Source organism: Ctenopharyngodon idella, chromosome 13 (genome assembly GCF_019924925.1).
Source record: "Ctenopharyngodon idella isolate HZGC_01 chromosome 13, HZGC01, whole genome shotgun sequence".
NCBI lineage: Eukaryota > Metazoa > Chordata > Actinopteri > Cypriniformes > Xenocyprididae > Ctenopharyngodon > Ctenopharyngodon idella.
In genome coordinates this window covers 11,796,211-11,820,501 of record NC_067232.1, presented here as the reverse complement: position 1 = coordinate 11,820,501, position 24,291 = coordinate 11,796,211, and the positions used below count along the sequence as shown (strand labels likewise).

At 37.2% G+C, this 24,291-nt stretch overlaps 1 protein-coding gene across 5 annotated transcripts in view; it reads right to left on the bottom strand.

Moving 5' to 3' along the window:
- Positions 1 to 24,291, bottom strand: part of unc5b (unc-5 netrin receptor B) — a 59,582-nt gene that overhangs the window by 15,908 nt on the left and 19,383 nt on the right. For all 5 annotated transcript variants that reach the window (XM_051917713.1, XM_051917716.1, XM_051917717.1 and 2 more), the window contains 2 exons: positions 1,709 to 1,933; positions 243 to 386 (listed from right to left, as the gene is read on the bottom strand). In XM_051917713.1, the coding sequence (XP_051773673.1) occupies positions 243 to 386; positions 1,709 to 1,933 (369 nt within the window). The remainder of the gene's footprint in view (positions 1 to 242; positions 387 to 1,708; positions 1,934 to 24,291) is intronic.

Genomic DNA, 24,291 nt, shown 5'->3' with positions numbered 1-24,291 from the left:
ACACAGAAATAATTTTTTTTAAACTAAAACAAACAACAAATAAAAGTGTTTCCATTTTTTAAATTATAAGCAAAGAATTATTCATATGTGTTATGGATTAAAATAGCATAAGCAAAAATAGCGAGTGTTTTATAGTCAAAATACTTGGTTTCTCTTCAGGTGCTGTCTTCTAAAGGCAGAGTGCCTGCCTCAAAAAGCATGTCACACCGACAGATCACATAAGCTGCTGAACACAAACTCACAGGCGATGCGGACGTAAGCCCGCCGGCTCTTTGTGGTGCCTGCCGAGCTCCAGGCAACACACTGGCACCAATAATCCTCCAGCCCAAACAACTCCTCTACCTGCGTCCGGGAGACAGAGATATCTACTTCTCTCACTACCAGACCTAAGACATGAAAAATGAAAAGAGGGAAAACGTGAATGTATATCTATCACGTTTCAAACCTACGTGTCGTTGAGTGATACATCCTGAGTATAGTGAAATTGCAAGACTGTGCCCAGACTGTGCTTTTTATTTAAAAATAATACATTTGAATTTACACTGATGCATTTGGCAGATATAATAAAAGGTATATAATTATACAAATTTATAAATATAATAAAAATAAATAAATTAATTTATATAAAATATATTTTTTGTTTTAAAAATGTAAAAAAAAATCATGAAAATAAAAAAATAAATTGAAACAAAAATATTTACAATAATATAAAGCTAATGTAAATGTAGCTATTGGGAAGATTATAAGCACTAAAGAAAAATAAGCTTGATCGGAGCAGACAGGGTGAAACAGTTTTGATAATGAAAATCAGAAAATCAGACAAAAAGACAAAAGGTACGAGACTGTGTACTTTAATGAGGGAAAGAACTACAATCCTATGAAGCAGAGCGAATGACACAATTGAATTAAAAATGACAGATAAATATAGAACTATTGATTTAAAGATTGTGTTTATAGAAACAACAATATGTTTATTACAATATATATAGTAGTCAACATTTGAAGTGGATCAAACCCTTTCATCAAAGTTGTCCAAAAACAAATATTTCTTAGGACAACTTTGATGAACTTTTTTGATCCACTTCAATTGTTGACTACTGTACACGTATAAAAATAATTTGAGAACTTAAGAAGATTAAATCAATTGCGTAATTCACACTCCATGGGAGTGGGTGGGTGCTAAAGTGTTCTTTTGCCACGATTGGATTGCTTTGAGTCTCTGATTGGTGGAGATTTTTTTTGCAGAATCATGAGTAATGTAGTTTTTCATCAGAAATTCTGCTCTTAAACAATTAACTAAAAAATAAGTGGATTTAATGCAGGCTGATGACTTCACCAGAAGCATATACCATTGATAAACAAACACGTTGTTCACAGTAGGTCTGTCTTTCAAGGTTTATAAGTTATCTTTCAAAATCATTTCCTCTATGGAGAAAATGAATGGAATTTTTATTTCCGGAACTCGACTGTTGCACTCTATTCTGTACTGCCAACTTTCTGGAATCAGTCTGGGAAAGGGCTGTTCCTATGCTACAGCACACAGAAACTTCAGCAGTCTAAAACCTGAACCCTACTAAACACTTTTGGGATGAACTGCAATGTATAACTCCATATTAATGTCCATAGTCAAACAATTAAATGTTTAACAACACAAATGGGTCTTGTGTTCAGGTGTCCACATATTTTTGGTTTATATGGAAGACTTTACCTGTAATAGGGTCCAGACTCTCCTTGGTCACATGGTCATTTTGGTTCACCCATTCTCCATTGCATTTGAAGTATATTTGAGTGGCAGGAGCAGCCTTGCAGGAAAGTTTCACAGGTCTGTTTTTCACTATGAAGGCGTCCTCTGGCTCGCTCTGGAATTCCGGCAATGGTTCGGCCGGAGCAGACGGAAACGAATCCGGGAGAACCTCGCTGTAATCGCTGCCATCTACAAAACAGAAGAGAAAGCGGTAAGAACATGTGTACGGTTTATGCGACTGTGTATTCACAAGGGTGTATCTGTCACAGCAAATGAGTTTGGCCTCAGGGGTAATGGCGAGACAGTCGGTGTGTGTTGAAAAAGTCTTGGTCCCTGGCATTTCAAATGTACTCTAGTAATACAGCATTTGCTCTTCTCCATCCCAGTGAGTTTAAACGGAGCCAAGATGAAGGTGGGGGAGCTTGACCTTCCATTGAAACACCCAGTGATCACACATTATCCCTTGACATTTTCCCAGTGACAGATCCCTCCCAGCACCACAGCACAGAGCTCATCCAGGGGCCAGCGTGTTTCACGGCTCCACGCCCAGGCCCTGTCACCTCCAACACGACAATGCTGTTAACCTTTCAAGCATTAAACGCTACACAGGCTATTGACTACCAAGTGAAAATGAGGTCTGAAGACACCGGCGCCGCGGGGCCAAATGGTAAAGTTGTTGTTTTGCACTTTCTGTGATTTGTAGTACACACTTTTCCAAGCTGACAAATTTTTAGGTTTGTCAACTGTGAAATGGTATTTTTCTGACTAACCTTAATTATAGTGGGGTGACTAAGTGCTATAACTTAAAAGCATATGTTCAGATAATAAATGTCCTTGGTTCTCCCCTTCCCCCAATTAAATACATTTGTTTTCATTTTCTATTCTTCCCTAGTCTGCAACATCAAGCCTAAAAAATGATCCCAGAGTTGCTCTGTCATTGACAGGCATAATCACAAATGACAACAAAGGCAATTACAAACAAAAATAAGACTCTGAGGGAGATGACAACTCCCTTTGGCCGTAACAGGAGGGAGTTCGACCATTAAACTGCAAAGGCTCTCATGGTTGAAAAAACTGCTTGAGTTTAATTATCACGCACATACAACTGTCATCATTTGGCATTGTAATGATGTGACTAAAACATCATGATGGCATAGGTTAGCTTGCTGCAGTGCAAGAAAATTATTTAGTTCTCATTCATATCCTGATGCTGGTTGTTGGAGCAATTATAGGGGTTGGACTTACAGGCGTTGCTATATATTATATGTATATATGTATATTTTTATATATATATATATATATATATATATATATATATATACATACATACATACATACATACATGTATGTGTGTATATATATATATATATATATATATATATATATATATATAAACTCTGGCTTAAGGCAGAACCATCGATGCACATCAGTTCAGGATGTGAATTAAGTGCCCCTAAAAGTCACATCTGGTCAGAATTTGATACATGGTGAATTGTGAATGTAAAGAGAAAGAATGAAGGACAGAATTGGAGAGAGCGTCAGAGACTGGGTGGGGAGAGGACATCATAAGTGCTCTGAAGGCTGACATGTGGGTCAACCGTCTTCGTGCACTTCTGTGTTTGATGGAGCAAGCGTGTGTGAGAGGTACAGGGGTCTGAACTTGTCTGCAGACTGCAGAGGTGAAAGAGGTGAGGGAAGAGCAAACTGAAAATTGGATTTGGGAGGGTGTTTTCACATACAAAGAGAGAAGAACACTATACAGGTCAGTTCGAAATAGAAAGGGCAGAACAGAGGGAGAATAAGAGATAAGGAGAAAGAGAGCAAACAAATTGGGCTTGACCAGTTTTGATGAATAATTGTGAACATAGATAGTGTTATACAAAGAAAAATTTCAGACTTCGTATAAAGTATTATCATATCACATAGTTTGACCAAAGACCAGAATACACTAATGCATTATCACAAACATTTCCAAGTCATTACATCTTTAGTGTGGGTATTTCAGTAGATATAGCCTAATAAAAATAGGGGCTTTCACAACTGGCCACCAGGGCGGTCCCCAGAGAACTACATTTTCCTACAGGGCCATTTTCCTGGTTGCATTTGCACCGCCAGTAGGAACTCTGAAGTGACGTAAACTGGCCGACAGTGATGTGAAGCGCGGCATTCAACAACCTCAATTGGAGGATGAGGACGTGATGATCGGAGCTGTGATTTTGTTGTATGTCGTGGGTTCCGTGATAATGTAAATGGAATGTAAACATAAGTTATGCAATTGAAAGAGCAAAAAGGAGTGCGAAGAGACAAAATCTCCTACGATAACTTCATATCATCGAGGCTGAGAAACAACACTGCAGACAAATGCGACAGGTAAATGCCATCCACCACTGTGTTCCATGTTCGTAGAGTAAGTATAAACTGTGTTTACACGGCTTTTTAAAAATGGCAGGTACCGTTTCGTACGTCATGTGTTTGGCCAATCAACGTACACTTACTGTACATCACTGGTAGTTCCTATTGTGCTGGGTTAGACCCTACTCTGAAGTAGGAGTTAATTTAGTCCCCCGAAAAGGCGTTCCTATAACTAAAATCTTTCCCTGTTCCTGGTACGAACATGCGAAAAAGCGTGTACTTCTGCCAATAGTTATAGGAACTATGAAACATTTCTCTGGTGCAAAAGCCCCTAATATCTCAATATTATTTAAAACACAGCATCTTGACATTTTATTTCACATTACATGCTGAAATGGGTGAAGCCCTGTGTAGTGTTATTGTGTGCTCTACACACAACAAAATCTAATTTATCAACACGTACATCAGATAGGTCAATGGCTGGAAGGCCACTAGAAGGTCCTAGCAGAAAGTGTCAGTCCAACTTTGTGTCATTACGTGACAGCTACAGTACGTCCTTTCTCCAAGCTCACCGCGAGAAAACACTGAGACATGTATCTATTTATCTAGAAATAAAATTATAAATAAAATAAAAAGCATTCTATCTATCTATTGATCGGGGTCACAAACCATAAAAACCATTTGATTTTGTTGTATGTTGTAAGTTTCGTGATAATGTAAATAGAATGTAAACATAAGTTATGTGATTGAAAGAGCAAAAAGGAGGGCTAAGAGACAAAATCTCCTACGATAACTTCATATCATCGAGGCTGAGAAACAACACTGCAGACAAATATGACAGGTAAATGCCATCCATCACTGTGTTCCATGTTTGTAGAGTAAGTATAAACTGCGTTTACGCAGCTTTTTAAAAATGGCAGGTACCGGTTTCGTATGGCAAAATAAAATAAAAAATAAATAAATAAATAAATAAAATAAAATAAAATAAAATAAAATAAAATAAAATACGTGTTCTATCTATCTATTGATCAGGATCACAAACCATAAAAACTTCTTCTTCTTTTTTTTTTTTTGCAATTTCATCCTTAAAAGATGCTGTTAATATAATTCTCATTATTATATACTCTCTCCATGTCATAAAAAACAAAACAAAAAATAATACTTTGTTAACACCGAGATTCAATCGGTACCGCACTTTAACAAATATTGCTCTCCTTTTCAAGAGACGAATGTGTATTGTGCCACTGACTAACAGTGCATCTCTATTTTCTCTCTCTCTCTCTCTCTCGTCCCTTTTCTCCTTTCCTCCCTTTGTGTCATTCTCTCCTCCGACAGCTGTCAGCTTGTCTTTTTCAGACTTTGACTTCTCTGTCGATAAGCAATTGTGTTTCTCTTTTTCCACACTAGCTCCATATGGCATCGATTGCTACAGAAAATCACCAGTCAAAAACATAGCCTGTCATTCCCTGTCACACACAGAGAAAGAGAAAAAAATCAAGACATTTTGTCGAAACAACGAGAGAAGCTGAGTGAGAATGTGTAAGAGAGTTTTTCACGTGCGTGTATGTGTGCGTGTGTGCATTTGTGTGTGTGTGAATGCAGGATCTTTTGGGTGACAAAGCCTGTGTGAAAGTCAGTGTGAAAGAGAAAGAATCAGTGAGACAGAGATACAGACCGAACATATGGAAAGATGTCGGTTTTTAGATGCACAGACCAACTGAAAATCAATCTATCTATCCATCCATCCATCCATCCATCCATCCATCTCTGCCTGCCTGTCTATAAAAGTTAGTAAATAAAGAAATGGCAAATGAAGGATAAATAAAAATAAAAAAACAACCAAAATAAATAGAACTAAAAGAACTAAAATCAATAAAATAGATAATGATAAAACAATAAAATAAGATAATGTTTTTTGGATGAGCAGTTTGACAAACAAAATCGCTGGCCCTCCATTGGGTTGAACACTAACTTTACAAAGATTGCTTTCACACATAGTTTGAAGAGCAGACAAGAATACCCATCAGGCCTTTTGGCAGCCCACAATTTAGCTGGAATGGTCCTGGCACTACTAAAAAGAGGGAAGCTCTTAAGAGGCCCCCGACTGCAGGTCTTTTATCACGGTAATGATAGACAAGACACAGCCGGGACCAAAGCCTCCCAGATCTCGGTCTCTGGGAAGGGTGTAAACATCCACACATATGTGCAAACAACCACACATACTCATGAACACAAAAACAAGACAACATCCAAAGCAGAGGCAGCTGCACTTTTGGGATGTGTGCGAAGCGATTCTAGATTTAAGACTGCGATGGAAAAGAAACAAAAATGCTCAAAGGGACAACACACACACAAATTTACACACACAGGGCTAACAATGATGCGGAATAAAATCAGAAATGTTCCTGGACCTGTCTTGTCTCTCTCACAAACAAAAGAACAATGGCAAGTCACAAATTTCACACAAAAGAATGGTGACGCTCACTCAAAAAGCCACGGAGGGTGTCAGACAGTGTAATTTTGCTAGCTCCAGAATGTCTGCAGTCATGGGAGCCACACTTTATCATTAGCTTACAAGGGCTGTCATTACAGTCCACATAATATATATATACAGTATATATACTGACTACAGCTTTACCCTCAACTTTGCAGCTCTCTTAATGATGCTTTTGAAACCTACAGGATCTGGAGTTCATCAATGCTGAGAATCAACATTTCTCAACAGTCAGACCACAAGCGGTGAGAATGGGTGGTAAAATCCTGCCCACAGAGACCGTAAGTACTAGTATGTCTCAAATCTTCAACCCTAAAGTGGTCTCGACTACTCACCTATTAGCATTTTTTATTTACAGAATTACAGTGAGAATAATACTGCTCTGACAGATCATTTAATGGTTCAACCAAAGATCATTTACTTGCCCTCATGTTGTCCCAAACCTGCTCCGTGGAACACAAAATAACATATCTGATGAATGTTGGTAACAAATTTGGTGATCATTGACTACTATTGTATTGACCAAAAATAATAATAAAAAAACATCTTTCTCCTGTAGAACCTAAAAGAAGACATTTCTTTTGGAACGAAAGTGTCAACTAAGATATTCTGTTCAAACACACATGATACCACTCAACACAAAACAAGTAGAGCTACAAAAACACACTCTACGAATTCAAAAATAATTATCACTTTACAGCAATTTGCATAGCAAACATCTGGTGTTACTGACTCATCTAAGATTTAACCCTGATATAACCTGAGCTACTCCAACCTGTTATGATTTATCTTTACTCAAAACAATATCCTTCCTGTTCTTGTAACTGTATCTGATTGGATGAGGCCAAAAACTGCTGATTTACAGACACCCGTTATCACACATCAGTTCAATTATATATTAATGCATCACGTTGCCATGTTGCTTGGCAACCATAATCAGCCTATGGGTAATTTAATGGACAATATTACTTGGCAGAAGTATTGTGTTTGTGATTATTGTTATTAATAAATAAAATTATGTACTGAACACTGGCGTATTTTCTATCGCTGTTAATGAAAGGAATACACTACTGTTCAAAAATTTAGGGTTGTAAGATTTTTTTAATGTTTTTAAAAGAAACCTCTTATGCTCGCCAAGGCCACCATTTATTTGATCAAAATGACAGTAAAATCAGTAATGTTGTGAAATATTACTACAATTTAAAATAACGTTTTTTACATTTTAATATATTTTAAAATGTAATGTGGTAATGTGATGGAAGCTGAATTTTCAGCATCATTACTCCAGTCTTCAGTGTCACATGAACCATCAGAAATCATTCTAATATGCTGATTTGCTGCTCAAGAAACATTTTTATTAATATTACTAATGTTGAAAACAGTTGTGTTGTACAGTTGTGTAAATTTTCAGGATTTAATTAATAGAAAGTTCAAAAGAACAGCATTTATTTGAAATAGAAATCTTTTATAACAAATGCATAAATGTCTTTACTGTCACTTCTGATTAATGTAATGCATCCTTGCTCAAAAAAGTTTAAAAAACTGACCACAAACTTTAGAACGGTATTGTATGCAACTCAAGGTTGTGCGTGATTTACCAAACATGATTTACCATGTTTACAGGGATTTATTGAGGTAAAATCACTGTAATGCATATTTAGGCAGCTTAATGCTGTATATGTATCATACTTTGTTCCCCACTGCAGGCTGAGAGAAGTTCTCTGTCTATCTCTAGTGAACATAACATGATCATTTGAGTTATTTCTCAGTAATAGCCCAGCTATATCCTGCTGCTGATGAGGGTGCTGCGTCTGAGGAAGTGACACACAGCTGAGCTGACAGGAATATTCTCTCAGCATCTCTGCTAACTACAGTAGTCATAGCAGAAATGATCTTATAATGGCTGCATCATTACTGACACACAATAACCTTTTTCAAACACACACAGGGTACAAAATTAATACTTTTTAAAGCATCAAATGAAAGTAAATATTGGCTTTAGTGAGTAAATAAAACAGAGCTATCAATGTATGTGACAAGTTATTTAAAACAAAGAAAACATCTGCCGTGATGTGCATATTCGAACAACTTTTAAGACAATAGAAAATGTAAAAGTTTTATAAATGAACATCAAAAGGTTCATTTCTGTCAGGACCACTATCATCAAATATGATTGATAATTGCATAGAGTTTGTATTGGCTGTATGGTTCTGTTCTGGGCAAGAACTCCCTGCGCATCCATGCAGCCTAGCATGGATAAGAGCAGGGAGAGCAGGAATAACCCCCCTAGGGTAAACAGAACAGAACCAACATATGCAGATATAATTAATGTCAATAATTTAACATGTACACATATTTCAAGAATTAGTCTGATTCAGGGGAATCATAAGGCCAATCCTGACTGAAGAGAGGAGGAGCTGGGGATGGAGGAGGGTAATTAGCTCCTGAGAAATGCAATAGCTGCTGATAATACTGAGGAGCTTATATATGGATGCTGTGATAGGCGTCGTATTCCTATAGGTAGACGTAAGTCACCTGGGAGTCAGCTGATGCGAGCTTGACTGACGTGACCTGCCAGAACTGACGCTAACTCTGAATTTATAAGGTTTATTTCAAACTACTGTTCAAAACAAGAAATCAATACTTTTATTAAGTAAGGATGCATTCAATTGATCAAAAGGGACAATAAAGACTTTAACATTTTTACAAAAGATTTCTATTTCAAATAAATGTTGTTCTTTTGAACTTTCTATTGTTTAAATAATCCTGTAACTGATTTCTGAAGGATCATGTGACACTGGAGTAACAGCTGCTGAAAATTCAGCTTTGCCATCACAGGAATAAGTTACATTTTAAAATATATTAAAATAGAAAACTATTATAAATTAAAATAATATTTCACAATATTACTTTTATTATTTTTTTACTCTAATTTTAATTAAACAAATGCAGCCAAAACACACACCAAAAAAAAAAAAAACACTGGAGAGTAATGGCACAGTTTGGACTACAGATAGACAATGATAGATGGATAATAAAAAAATCCCCTGGTGTTTCTTATAGGACAATTACAAGTGATTGATATTCTAAGAGAATTTATGCACACATAATATCTGAAATGGAGCAAGGACGAAAACATGAGCTGGACAGTTCTAAACATTTCTACACATTTTTTACTCCTCCCAAGTTAGTTTATTCAATATTTTGCCTTATTGATTATGCTTTCAGTTACTAATGAATGCCTATTAATCTTAGTATAACACATCTGGCCATATTTAAATCCATTCTACAGAATTCTGTGGATTTCCTCCAAAACGCAGCACAGAAAACGTGAGGAAAAAACGTTCCTGATACATCTGGGCCCACGCTGAGAGGAGAAATCAAGGGTAAAGAGAAAATGAGATGGGGAACAGAAGTATCATGGAAGAACATGAAACAAATCAAGGAAAAAGTGTGAAGAGGACAGGAGGAAGATTGGGCGAGAACAGATAAAAAAAACACTCGAGACAGGAAGAGAGTGACACTGCTTACTAGAGAGTGCTTTTATATAAACACTGTGCGAGTAAGGTGTATATTGACAGGTTTCAGCGGTCCATTAGCACATCTAAAGTAAAGAAAGTAGTAACATTGCAGATCTACAAGGTCACGTCGAGTTCACTGCACACATACAAACAAACTGTTCATCTTTACTTGCTAAATTGCCAAAGCATAAAGGAGGAGGCAAAATGTGTCTGGAAAAACAGAGTGATGGTAAAGGACAAGAGATACAAAACATAAAAGAACAAAAGCAATCAGTTAACATAAAAAACATATTTCATCCTGGATGGATTTCCCAGATGCCCTTCACTTTATCAGTCTCTATTTTCTCTCTAATTTGAATCAGAATCAACACTCCTTCTTGTCTAGGACAGTAGAGCGTGTTATCACTTGGCTTTCTCTCTCTGATACACACACACACAGCAACATGTAAACACTAGCATGTACAAACACACATGCTTCTACTCAAATGAGGTGCGAGAGGAAGATCTAAGAATAATGGCTCTGGGAATCATCACGGCAACAGAAATGTCACGCCTTTGATTGAATCTAGCATGTTAACAAGCTCTAGTGTGACATGGCTATTTCTGTCCTGTGTATGTGGGAATGTTTGTGTGTGTGTGTGTGTGTGTGTGGGTGGATTGAGTCTCCAGGGTGGCTGGCAGATTGGCATAGGTGAGGGTTTGTGGGAAACAGATATTCGAACTGACAAGAATGCTGCTCTCATTCATTCAGCACATTTTAAATGCCGCCGGACAAATATGCACATGTACGCGCACGTATGCAGATGGTGAAGTCCCTTTGGAGATGTATATTGGAGTGTAAACAGACACAAAGAGCACATGTCATGAACACATAGACATTTGATTATTTGCATAAGAGCTGGGCTTGACCCCACCCCTCCGCTGCAGACACGCCTACTCCACCATGAGGCTTTATAATTACCACTGAGAGTATTAACGAACAGCAGCTGTGGTGTGTGTTTGTTCTTAATATCAACAGTTGGTGGTCATTCCCAAAAATCCATCAAAAAACCCAGTTACTTGACCAGATGATCTCAAACTAAATACTGTAAAAATTCCATTTGCCATCAGCTGAAAAAGTGTTAATGACAGAAGACATTAAAGTTATATTTTCTATATTAAAATCTGGCTCAACCAGTGGCATGAGTTTGGGTAGGACGTCTGCCAATGGATCAATGGAAAAACATTAGGGGAAAAATGATTTTTTGCTTTGGATAAAACTTCCTTTGGAAAACTGTTTCAAAATTGCTTTGGATAAAACATTGGCTAAATTAACATATACTGTAACTTAAATGCTGTTTCTTAAAGGGTTAGTTTACCCAAAAATGAAATTTCTGTCATTAATTACTCACCCTCATGTCGTTCCAAACCGCAAGACCTTCGTTCATTTTCGGAACACAAATTAAGATATTTTTTGATGAAATCCAAGATTTGTTTTTTTTTAATCTCCCATAGAAAGCAACGAAATTACCACATTTAAGAACCAGAGAAGTAGTAAAGACGTCATTAAAATAGTCAGCATGACTACAGTGGTTCAACCTTGATGTTATGAAGCGACGAGAATACTTTTTGTGTGCAAAAACAAAACAAAAATAATGACTTTATTCAACAATTTCTTCTCTTCCCTGTCAGTCTCCTACGCAGTTGACACAGTGAACACAGAGCAGACGTCTTTGTTACTTTTATGGACCTTGAATGTGGTAATTTCGTTGCTTTCTATGGGAGGTAAAAAAAAAAAAAAACTCTTGTATTTCATCAAAAATATCTTAATTTGTGTTCTGAAGATTAACTAAAGTCTTACTGGTGTGGAACGACATGAGGGTGAGTAATTAATGACAGAAATTTCATTTTTGGGTAAACTAACCCTTTAAAGGGAAAGTCCACCTAAAAATGAAACTTGTGTCACTATTTACTCTCCTTTATGATTTTCCAAACCCGCTTGCTTTTCTTACTTCCATGGAAGACAAAAGGTAGACAAAAGAATATTTATAAAAAAAAAAAAAAAAAAGAAAAAATTGGTATATGTTTGCTATACATATAATGTATTACAGTATAATAAAATATTCCATGTTAGCCATAAATATGTGTCTACACGATTCAAAGTTTTATGAGTTTGGAACAACATGACGCTGAGCAGCTGATGGCAGAATTTTAATTTTTGGTTCTAAATGAGGTGTTCCTGAGTTTTAAGAATGTGTACCCCGAGAATGTGACACATTCCATGGAAATGGCATGAAGATGGAGAGCCCATCAGCGCTCTTCTTCCTGTGCTGCTGACTCTGTATTGGGACGCAGCTAGAGGGCGCCGCCCCCCACTGAGCCCATTTATCAGCCACCATCAATAACTGCCCCATTCCGCAAGAACCCCCTCTGTAAACCTCTCTCCCCCAACACCACCTACTGCATGGGAACAGACAGAGAACCCCCAAACCATCAATCACCCTCAGACAAACATCAGGGAGAGAAAGAAAGAGTGAGATCAAGTGAGGGATTTTTAGTCATGTGAAAGTGGTCACTGAAACAAGCAGGTCTTAACATCAAAGTCAAATGATGGCACTTCATGGGTGTGTATGTTGTGTGTAGCTGTGAGAATGCAAGGTGGCACATGTGTGTGGCCGGTTGCCATGACATTCAGTCACATGGACTTGATCTCCCTGAGGAGCTTTAGTTGATACACAGATCTCTATGGAACAGCACAGCACTCAACATTTCAACAATTCAACATCACCCTCCTCTCTTTTTTTTCCTTTTTCTCCAGAGGACTTAATGAGTCTTTATCCAAAAGACAGAAGCACACAAGGTATTTCAGTGTCATATCTGGATGGGAGAAGCTTTTCATCTGGAGTCAAGCAGAGCTCCTGAGCAATTTCTTTATGTTTGGATATTTTGATTTCATTCAAAATGCAAAAATGAGTTTTTGGCTATATTTTGCTATGGTAAAAAGTGTTCTTTTCTTCTGACGTTCCAGAAATTTTTCAATTAAAGTGTCTTTGATCATGTGAACTAATTGCTTTCACAATTTTTTCATGTGAACTAATTGATCCTCTGAAGCAACCTGAGCTTAGTTACACACACAACTAACAATTATCATTAAAATGTAATGTCTTTCACAAAAATATTTTAGAATATGTATATAATTGTATCCCTTAATTTTGACCCACATATGCATATGCAAAGTTTTTTAGATGTTCCAGAGATGAACCTAACTAAGGATTAGGCTATTTTACTTCTACAGAGAGTACGTAGAGAGATCCTTCTGTGTACCTTTACCCCTAACACATACCCCACCCCCTTCCTCGGGTTGTTCTGTGGAGCCAGGCTGCTTTAAATGGGTGTAATTAGATGAGAAGATGAGCAGCATTCCTTCCTAAGGGCAGGGTGATTACAGGCCCTCTCTAGACTCCCTACAATTACCCACTCTATTCCAAACACACACACACAGGAATGTTCTCTCCCCTCAACAAACTACTCCACCTGATTACCACTCAGCGGAAGGACATATAGAGGACAAGGCACACACACACACTGAGTCAAGCACTCAAAACCTAAAATCCCAATTTTGGGGAGGTGAAGTGATCAGTGTGACCTCTGACCCCTGATGTCATCAGACACAAGCCTCAGGCAGTGATGGGGTAATGCCCAACATTTCAGTAGCACCCCCTAACGTGGACCTTCCCCCCCTCACCCTTTCAAAACTCCTCACCACCTTCATCTTAAGCCATAGACACAGACTCTTTGTCTTTCTTTCAATGTATCATATCACAGAGACTGTGGTAATTATAGAAAATGGCATGTTGAGAGAAGCTCGCTCGTTGTGGATTATAATGAAGACCAACCTGTGAGTCATTCAGTCTTATTCCGCGCTCTGAAGAGTCAAAGACTAAACATTACCTTTCAAACCTCACATTTCTGAAACATTCATAAATGCACTCTCACATGTATCAGTTAGATCCATAGATCACAGATCTATGGATTCATTTACACAAAATGAATAAGCAAAACTGAATAAAATGGTCCGTATGAACCAGGAAATAGCAAAAATAAAAAATGAACATGATGCATTCCATTTGGTCACATTAGAGTCATTTCATGATTCAGAGCCATTGGCATGTGGATTGTTAAAATCTGCAAAAATAATAACTACAGTACTGTAGTCCTGTATATCTTATTTGCTACCAACTGTTGTTTGTCTATAATCACCATCTTTTTGAGCAGAGTCAGCAAAAGATTTTGATATATTTAGTTTGATTTATACATAGACAAAAGTGGTCAAGTTTGCATGGGTAATTTTGTAAACTTTGTAATTAGTCCATGCGTTTCCAATTGTTTGAGCCATTCATGCAAAATTGATCTCAAACCTCAGAATGCGGAAACACAGACTTGAGACAATGAGCTGTCATCATTCACAAAACATTTCCAAGCAGCCACAGGCTGATAATTGTATCATTCTATTCAAATATGTCACCTGACAAAAACCTATTCTCACCTTAAAAAAAAAAAAAAACACGTTAAATGCTACAGCACTGTGTGCATTTAATGAGGAATTGCCTAGTTGGGTGCGAGAGTGAACGCGTGTGAACTGCTGCATCATCAGAATACCAGTGTTGCCTTTGAGATTTTGTGGCTTCGCACATGTGACGAGGGAAAGAAAGAAAGAAAGAAAGAAAGAAAGAAAGAAAGAAAGAAAGAAAGAAAGAAAGAAAGAAAGAAAGAAAGAAAGAAAGAAAGAAAGAAAGAAAGAAAGAAAGAAAGAAAGAAAGAAAGAAAGAAAGAAAGAAAGAAAGAAAGAAAGAAAGAAAGAAAGAAAGAAAGAAAGAAAGAAAGAAAGAAAGAAAGAAAGAAAGAAAGAAAGAAAGAAAGAAAGAAAGAAAGAAAATGAACTTTCACTGTTTCACTCAAACCACCCTTGTTCGGATTACTTAAAAAAACTCATGTAACTACATGAACTTAATTTAACTGCGTTGTTTCTACTAAAAATGAGTATTGTCAGCATTACTTAGTAAGTGTTTGTTCAGTCAACTTAACATTGCTGAGTGAAACCCACAAATTAATGTTGATATAACTAACTGGGCAGTGGATCCATAGTTCCCATCATGCTTTGCAAGGGACTGCATTAGGAGAGTAAATTTAGGGATTAAAGTGTTATTTTATGTATTTTTCAGTAAAGGGAAAGATGTTGTTAGTTTATGTTAGTGTTTAATGTTCAGTTATGGACATTTAGAGGAGTTTCTGTAATGTTTTTTTAATTTTGTGGTTACCATTATGCAGAAGAGTGGCGCATGTTTAGGATGGAATTCCTGCTCTCAATTCAATTGAGTCTGTTCAATGAGTTATTTTTTTGAGTGCATTTTGTAGAGCAAATAGTTCATTTAGTAAGGTAAATTAAGTCAATAAATGTGTTCACCTTACGTAATAAACTTAACATTATTAAGTAAACTGTACATATAAATACTATGTAACAGTGACAAATTCAAAGGATTTGTATTTACTCAAAGAAATTTTGTCAGCTTTATTTGAATTTCTTTTGTTCAAACAACTAAATTGTTATTTGTACTCAATATAAGTGCGTGGAACCACTTGACACTTCTTTTTTAAGTAAATCCAACAATTAATTTTTGAGTGAAGAAAGACAGAAAGAAAGACATGAAGAAAGAAAGAAAGAAAGGAAAGAAAGAAAGAAAGAAATGAGCTAAACAAAACTCAAAACACAAAACAATACAAAAATTAAATTACAAACAAAAAGCAAGCAAAACAAACAAAAATACAAAAAACAAAAACAAAACCCAACAAAAGAAACAAAAGCCAAAAAAAAAAAAAAACTCAAAACAAAAACCCAACACAAAATGCAAATAAAAACACAAAGACACACACACAAAAAAAAAAAAGGTATGAAAAAGAGCAAACATCATTGCGCTACGGAGACATTGGTAGTGTATCTGTGGCTGGATTCTCTAGAGAGGGATACGATATTAGATGAACCTTCCAGCAAAATTACATCTGGACTCGAGAGAAGATGCTAAGAAGATATGGAGAAAAGACTGAGGGGAAAAAGAACGTGAGATAGAGGGGAAGGGGAATTTACCCAGCGACTCTTGAAATCACAGGAGAACATGAAAATGTGCTGCGGCTAATCCTAAGAAAGAAAGTCGGAAGCCTGAAATTAAACAACATAGCTTGGAGACTAGGCTGAGAAAGAGGTTGATTGTTTAAGTAACCAAGGAAAAAGGGGAACAGTGGAGACAGAATAAGGCAGTCTGTTAAAAGAGGAGGAGGACAGAACCAGGAAGAGGGAGGGAACGAAAACATGTGTGCCGTGTCCAAGTAACCATGGGAAAGGCTGGAGCATGGAAAGAAAGAGCAAGCGGCGAGACAGAAAGAGAACGCAAGAGGAAAATAAAGAGACAAGGTATTAACCCAATTCCCTGGATGAGCAAGGGGTATGTTGGGCCGTTGTTGTCTCTGGCTCTGAGCTGTCCTCAAGAAATTTGTTGTGACAGCCCGGCATCTCTTGACAAAATGATTTAGCAATGCTGCACCACTGTCATGTTAATGAAGACATGTGAAGACGTGCAAAACCGCCAACCACTTGACGCATTGCAATGGACTAACACATATCGGTATATGCACAGACGCACAGCGGTAAGAATAGATAGCCGACTGAAGCTCGCTGATGAGCCGACACAATGCTGTATCACTCCCGTATCCCACGTACATAACAGATGCTGAAAGACTGGCATGATCACTCATGCCTGTGAATGGATGGGATGTGATATATTGGCTGTAAACAGCCAGACACACACAGACATTCACACATACACACACGGATGAGCATGCAAGCAGGGGGATTGGCATCACTCGGTTCTGTCATTGCGTCCCCTTGCATCAGAGTGCTCCCCTGGTGCTCGCTCAGGCAAGAACAGGTACAAAGAGCACCAATGGTGCTCCTCACTGAAACACTACACACACACACACACAGTTAAGATGGAAAGAAGCTTCGAGTTGGAGCCAGAGGGTGAAATTAGCAGACAGACACAAAGTTTACTTAAGAAGAAGATAGATACATTTGATAGAGTGAGCAAGAAAGGTAAAACTGGAGCGGTTCATCGATCTCCTGACCCTTCATTGGCTTTGGCTAAGTGAATGTATCTTGTGCTTAGATTAGCAAAGCTTAATGCTTTTTACATCCTTTATCTATCCTGCTTTTTGATCTTTCCTACTGACTTTTTTTTTTTTTAACCTCCACCATACCGCTATCCATCTTATAGATTTAACTTATTTAACCTCTCACCCTCCAACCCCTCATAACCTTTCATTTTCTCTTGGATTCACCTTGTAGGTAGACAGCACAGCATTCCTGTCCTCCATCTCCATTAAAACAACAGTAAAAAAGCTCTTACAAGCTATAATGCCTCTCACTCACATTACTGGTTGTTTTCCCAGTCTAGTGACTCAGCACTCCAATTTAAATTATTCAAAAACAGCCACTGGCATGCTGATGGTATTTTTACTATGAACAGACATGAGCGAGTGTGAACATGTTTCGGTGTTGCTACTGTAGATTGTAACAGGTCATTTGAAATGTGAGATTCAAATTAAAATGTACATAGTGAACAGAAACAATTATTCAAATTTGTGGCAATGACATTTTTTTGGTTAGAAAAAAAAACGCTGTTGTATTATCTATTTCAGATATACCCACCCCTAAATGGCACATAAGACAAATTGGGGATGCACAATTTGTGCAACTGTAAAATGACAATATTTTTTACAGAGGCCTTAATTGAGCCTTTATTTTATGTGGAAAACTGCAGACAGCCCTTTGTTGACAACAGCCGGATTATAAACATTTCTCATTACAAGTTTAGGAAGATGGCTGGTGTAAATGCACAGTTTAAGCATCCCCAACTCACAGCGCAGAGATGGAGTCCATGTGGAGCAGCATTTACTATGAACCAAGCCGCTCTAAAACACTAGATCATGAGCTGCACACGTGTAAATGAACAGAGCTGTGCTTAACTCTGAAACAGGCAGCACATGCATATATTTATTTAATTAAATCACAGATTTGATTTAATTACCAATTTTTTGCAATTTAAAGGGTTATTTCACCCAAAAATAGAATATCTGTCATTAAGTACTCACTCTCATTTCGTCCCAAACCCGTAGGACCTTAGTTTATCTCGGAACACAAACGCAGTGCAGTGCAGTGCAGGTTTCAGTGTTTACGTCCAAACGCTGGCTCAGTATTGGCTGACGCTGTACACGTGAGCAGCATGACACATACGTGTGATGCTGATGCAGGAGCCGGGCAGCAATGAGTCACAGTTCGGACGTAGAACCCAGAAGCGCTGCACTGTTTACACTACGTCAACTGCGTATGACAATTCATATTGTTAAAAAGTCGTTATTTTTGTTTTGTTTTTTTGCGCACAAAAAGTATTCTCGTTGCTTCATAACATTAAGGTTGAACCACTGTAGTCACGTTGACTATTTTAATGATGTCTTTATTACCTTTCTAGACCTCAAAAGGTGCAATGACATTGCTGCCTATGTGTGGTTCAGATACCCTCGGATTTTAACAAAAATATCTTAATTTGTGTTCAGAAGATGAACAAAGATCTTACGGGTTTGGGACGACATGAGGGTGAGTACTTAATGACAGAAATTAACACAGTCACAGTAAGCCATATTGAGATTTCAGAGATTTAAATTAATCGTCCAGCCCTAAGACAAACTGTAGATGGACGCGGTCAATGTCAGTTATATGCTGAAAGTCAAAGTCTGACTAAATTTATACTTGCGAGAAAATATGGCAACCTCTGATGAATTAAGAATATATGCTGGAACTGTAATCAGCTTCCAAATCTTCACAAAACGTCAGTCATTTGATGTGTCGTGACTGATCTAATTCCTCAAACTATATTTTGGCAGCGTGGTTTGATCAATTTTGTTTGAAACGGTTATATTGCATTATTAATTGAAAGGGCATTATCAGGGGTCCTGTCAAATGAAAGCCCTCCACTTGACGTACAAAAATCTGCAGGTTGTGTGAAATCACAGCTGCACTGCAGTGATGGACAGATAGTGACAGTATGTTACTGGGAGCTGTGGTCAAGAAAGACTGGTCCTGTCACATGTCCAGAGCCCTGGGCTTGAATGTTTTCCTCTCTGATGCCGAGACAGAGCGACTAGCGTGACAAGCCCCCGTGCCTGCTATGACGATAACAAGCAATGACGTCCCCTGTCTCTTTCTCGTCTCCTTCCTCGTCTCCTTCAGCTGCTCTTCCCTCCTTCACGGTGTCTTTTCCCACTCATTTTCACTCATCCAAGGCACTGGGCAAGGAGTTAAGTCTCTGTAACATTGGCAGTGCTTTGGAGTGCAGAGTATGCAGACTCTGTGCCTGCATTAGCTCTAACAACCCTGCTGTGCATGTTACCACAACCCTGTAGGATTGATTCATTATCAGTCTGTTGAATTTTAAGGGTGTTTTTGTTGTGTTGGCAAACAGGGCATTAATACCTGAAGAAAACTATCAATTAGCAATCCAATTCATCTCAACATCTCAATTTTACACTATTAAAATTCCTTCTGGAAGACCTCTTCTTTCACACAGAAGACTGGAGTAATGGATGCTGAACATCAGGGTTATTATTAACTAAAACCACTAAAAAAATTGTTATGTAATAAACTGAATGAACGTTAACTGAAATAAATATAAAACTTATTTTATTTCAGCTAGTTGTCAATGCAACATTTCTCATTTTTGTTTAGTTTCAATACTAAAATTACTAAAACTAATAAAAATCAATCAATAAATACAATATAGACATTTAAAAAATTAAAATTAAAATGACAAAAACACAAAATTACTGAAACTTTAAAATTAAAGTGAAAACAGAAAATACAACAAAAAATTTCTAATTCAAAATATTAAAAACTATAACAGTATATCAACGATAATAAAACACTGCAGAAAGTTACATTTTAAAATTATAAATAATAAATCGTATCAACCCCAAACTTTTGAACGGTAATGTATATAAAATATAATAAAAATATATTCTGTCAGAATAAACAGCTAATTTTAAACGCTAGTCAATGGAGAAACTTGTTGGTATAGATGGTGTAGTTATGACATCTACCAGCAGGGGCAAATGAGGTCATGATAACCAGCCAATCCATGACCCCTTTGGTACAGGCATGTCCTGAGACTTAGATTCTGGGAATTTAAGTGTTTCTATATTTATTGTTTGCAAAGTTTTCTTTTATACATAATATGCATAATTTTACCATTCCACTCAGTGTGCATCAGTATTAGCGGCTTTGACATGCTGCGTGGATGTCTCATGCTGTCTCTAGGTCAGCTGTTTGTATGCAGCAGTGTTCTCTAGATAGCACGGCTGCATAAGGACACTGTCTCCAGAGCAGTAGGGGTGGAATGGGCCTGATTATTGCAGAGCTTTCTGTGGTCCCTCACCGCATGCAGGCAAGCCCAGAGCTATGTGGCTCCCATTAGGATGATAAAGAGACCTCTCATCAGCTCAGTCCCTCTGGCCAAAAGCTGACATAAGATTTACCTTCAAAAGAGCTTCGTATCAGCCAAACAGCCTGCCGAGTGACTGAACAGACAGAGATAGAGAGGGAAAAAAGACAGAAAGAAGGCGGACTGTACCTTGTGGCCATATTTATTATATTTCTAAGCTTGTAGTCTAGGTTTCTAAGGATGGAGTGTAATAGAGGAGCCTTCATAGTAAAACAGCACTATGGCCAGGGTTTTTAAATGTAGAGGGTAAATCAATAGAAAGACAGGAAGACAGATGTATGGGGAGATGCTGTGTGGACAGACAGAGTGAAATAATGAGGAAAAGGTAAGAGAAAAATGATGTAGGTTGACTCTGACCTGCATAAGAGAGAATAATATTGATTACTACTAAATTAGAGCAGGGTAGACCAAGAGCGCAAAGTTTAAAAGAGTAAAAAGACTAGACCGAACATAGACTTAAAGAGATCGTTCAAATGATAATAAAAAGCTTATCTTTGTTTACTCTCCTTCGCGTCTCTCCAAACCTGTATTACTTCTGTGAAATGCAAATTTAATTTCCATGCAATTACTATAAAAGGGATTGTCCACCCAAAAATTAAAATTTTGTGATCATTTACTCACCCTTATTTTGTTCCAAACTTGTATGACTTTAAGATGAATGAAGATATTTTGAAGAATGTTAACCGAACCATTGAGTTCCACTGTATTTTTGTCCATACAGTGGAAGTCATCAGAAACAGAAACGGTTTTGTTCCCAATATTCTTCAAAATATCTTTTTTGTCTCACAGAAGAAAGCCATCTTTTAGTATGCTAAAAATGTCCAATTCATGAATGAGTCATTCTTTTGAGTCAAAGCCTGTTAATGAATTGGTTGATCCAGTTTACAGTCTAAATGATTCGTTCATGAATTGAACTAACCCGTTCAACTCACTGAATCAATTATCCAGTAGTAGCAGTTCTTAACAGCTCATCAATATGATTATCAGTGAATAATGACTTAAATTTAGGCCAGCTTCTCATTTAAAGTTATTAAATGGCTTAAGAAGATTTGGAATATAGCACACAATTCAGTGACTTATGAGGCTTTTGTGTCCTTGTTAAAGCTTGAATGCTCAATTTCTCATTCATGAAGAAAGAAAGTCAAAGAGGTTTAGATTAGAACAACATGAGGGTGAGTAAATGAAATTTTTAGGTGAACTACCCCTTTAAACACAAAGCCAAACACAATTAGAGTGGGCCAGCCAGCTTAGATGAGAGGACAGAGACAAATGACATGAGGTGCTTTAGACAAATCACTTTATCTACGAGTGTGCCGTTACAGACAAATCCGTGCGGATTCCACGGCAACACGGTGACCGTTACTAAAGCCAAAATCTGAGAGAGTGGGTAAATCCACTTACAAATGTCATTAACATGAGCAAAGGCAACATATGGGGGCTCTAACAGATGATGTCATGGTCTGGGTGGTCTACAGGAGCAGAGGAGAAAACAATGCCACACATCCTGGCCCCCCTCACTAAAAAAACCTCCACCCTCCTGAAAGCCCAGATTATTGCAGTCAATCATAATAGATTATCTTTCCACGAGCGCCTATAATCTCTTTGTGAAATCATAGCAAAATCACATGCAAGCCAAAAACAGTTTTCCAAGTAAAAGCTTTAGAAAAAAAAAAAAAAAAAAAAACATACTGTAGTGAAATAACAGTCTCTGCTGTAGGTAAACACTCTCACAAACATGTGAATGCTTTACATAAAATGTAGAATTCACACGCACCAGAGAATAGAAAAAACAATATGAGTCCACAATAATTTCCATACGCACCGCAACCGGCACACACACACACATCCTCACACACACCCACGCACTCAAACCAATATAATATCCAAGTGTCCCTGAGGGATGCTCTCAAACCTTTTAGGGCCAATGAACCTGCTATTTCAGTGGAATGGGCGTGTATTTTTTGAAAGTGCTTGTTTGCTATTAAGAGAAAAGCCTGTCATATGAATGTTACATATCTCAGGGGTCTTGTATGAACTGACTCTTCACACTTAGGCATCTGAAACAATACCCAGAACAACTACTGACAACAGGCCTGAGTGGGCCTCTGGCCATGGGACAACTCAGAAAAGACATGAAAGGTTATTGCAGAGGTAATAAGAATCAATCAGAGCTTTACAATGAAGATACAATTGATCAAAAGTGACAGACGTTTACACTGTTACAAAACATTTTAAATCAATTAAATGCTGTTCTTTTGAACTTTCTATTCAAAGAATCTTGGAAAAAAAATATGTGTTATGGTTATCAATATAAATATTAAGCAGCACAGCTGTTTTCAACATTGATAACAAGAAATGTTTCTTGAACACCAAATCAGCATATTAGAATGATTTCTGAAGGATCTTCCCTCATAAACATTACCACCACCAACATTTTGAACAGTAGTGTATGGAGCACAAAAAGTTTAAATAAAGTTATTAAAGTTATTATCTAATCAGTACCAGTACTGATAATGTGGACTACAGAACTGGCCTCCAGACCTAATGGAATTTAGTTTGAATACGTACAGTAACAGTTTTGATTATTACAGTAACCAGTAGCAGGATCAATTTAACTGCAGTGAATCACTGCCAAATTCCCTCATCATAATACATTAAAGGAACAAGAAAAAATACAATAACAAGAATTTTAAGATTGAATAACAACTCCTTGATATATTAATAGACAGACCATGAAAATAAAATGCTTAAATGGATGAAAAAGATGAACAAAGTAAGTATATTTTCAACAGAATGGAAGGTCTTCTGACTTTATACTTCAGGGAATTTAACTTTAGCTGAATAGTTACTCAGCAGACATGACAGTTTCCCTGGAGCAACCTGAGGTTAAGCGCCCTGCTCAAAGGGCAAAATGGTAATAGTGTTCTCTTAATAATTGCCAGTTCACAGGTCACCTCATCCTGGGATCAAACCTGTAAAAGAACCTCACCACTTAGCTACCAAAGCCCTCTGCATGATTATAGTACATTGTATTTTTTGATGAATCACTATGAATTCCATTTACATGGTCACACATAAAACACATTTTACTTCCAAAGTGCAAAGTGTGTGAACAGAGTTGATTTTAATGAGGTATTTTAATTGTAAATTTGGTAACAATAGTTTAAGCTTTAAAAAAAAAAAATACCTTAAAATAATGGTTAAAAATGGGGTAAAGCTTTTTAGCAAGTAACAAGAATGATATCTTCAGGGAAATAAACCAAATTAACACAAAATATCTGGGGGCTAATACAAAAACCACCACAGTGCAGCGCATTTCTGGTGAATTAAAAGTATAAATACTATTAAAATCTTTTCATTTTTATCACCGCACATAAACACGCTCGACCGTTTAATGTACCTTGGAGTACACCAGTCAGCTTTTAATGTAATAAAGTTCTTTGAGTCTATGTATGAAGTACTCTAATATCACACCTGTGTATTTGAATGGTTATATTTTAGCCTAGAAAGTTTAACACCGCTACAAGGCAACCATGAGTCACTTACATTGACATTGAGCAATTTATCACCCCACCTAAGTGCTATATATTTAATAAT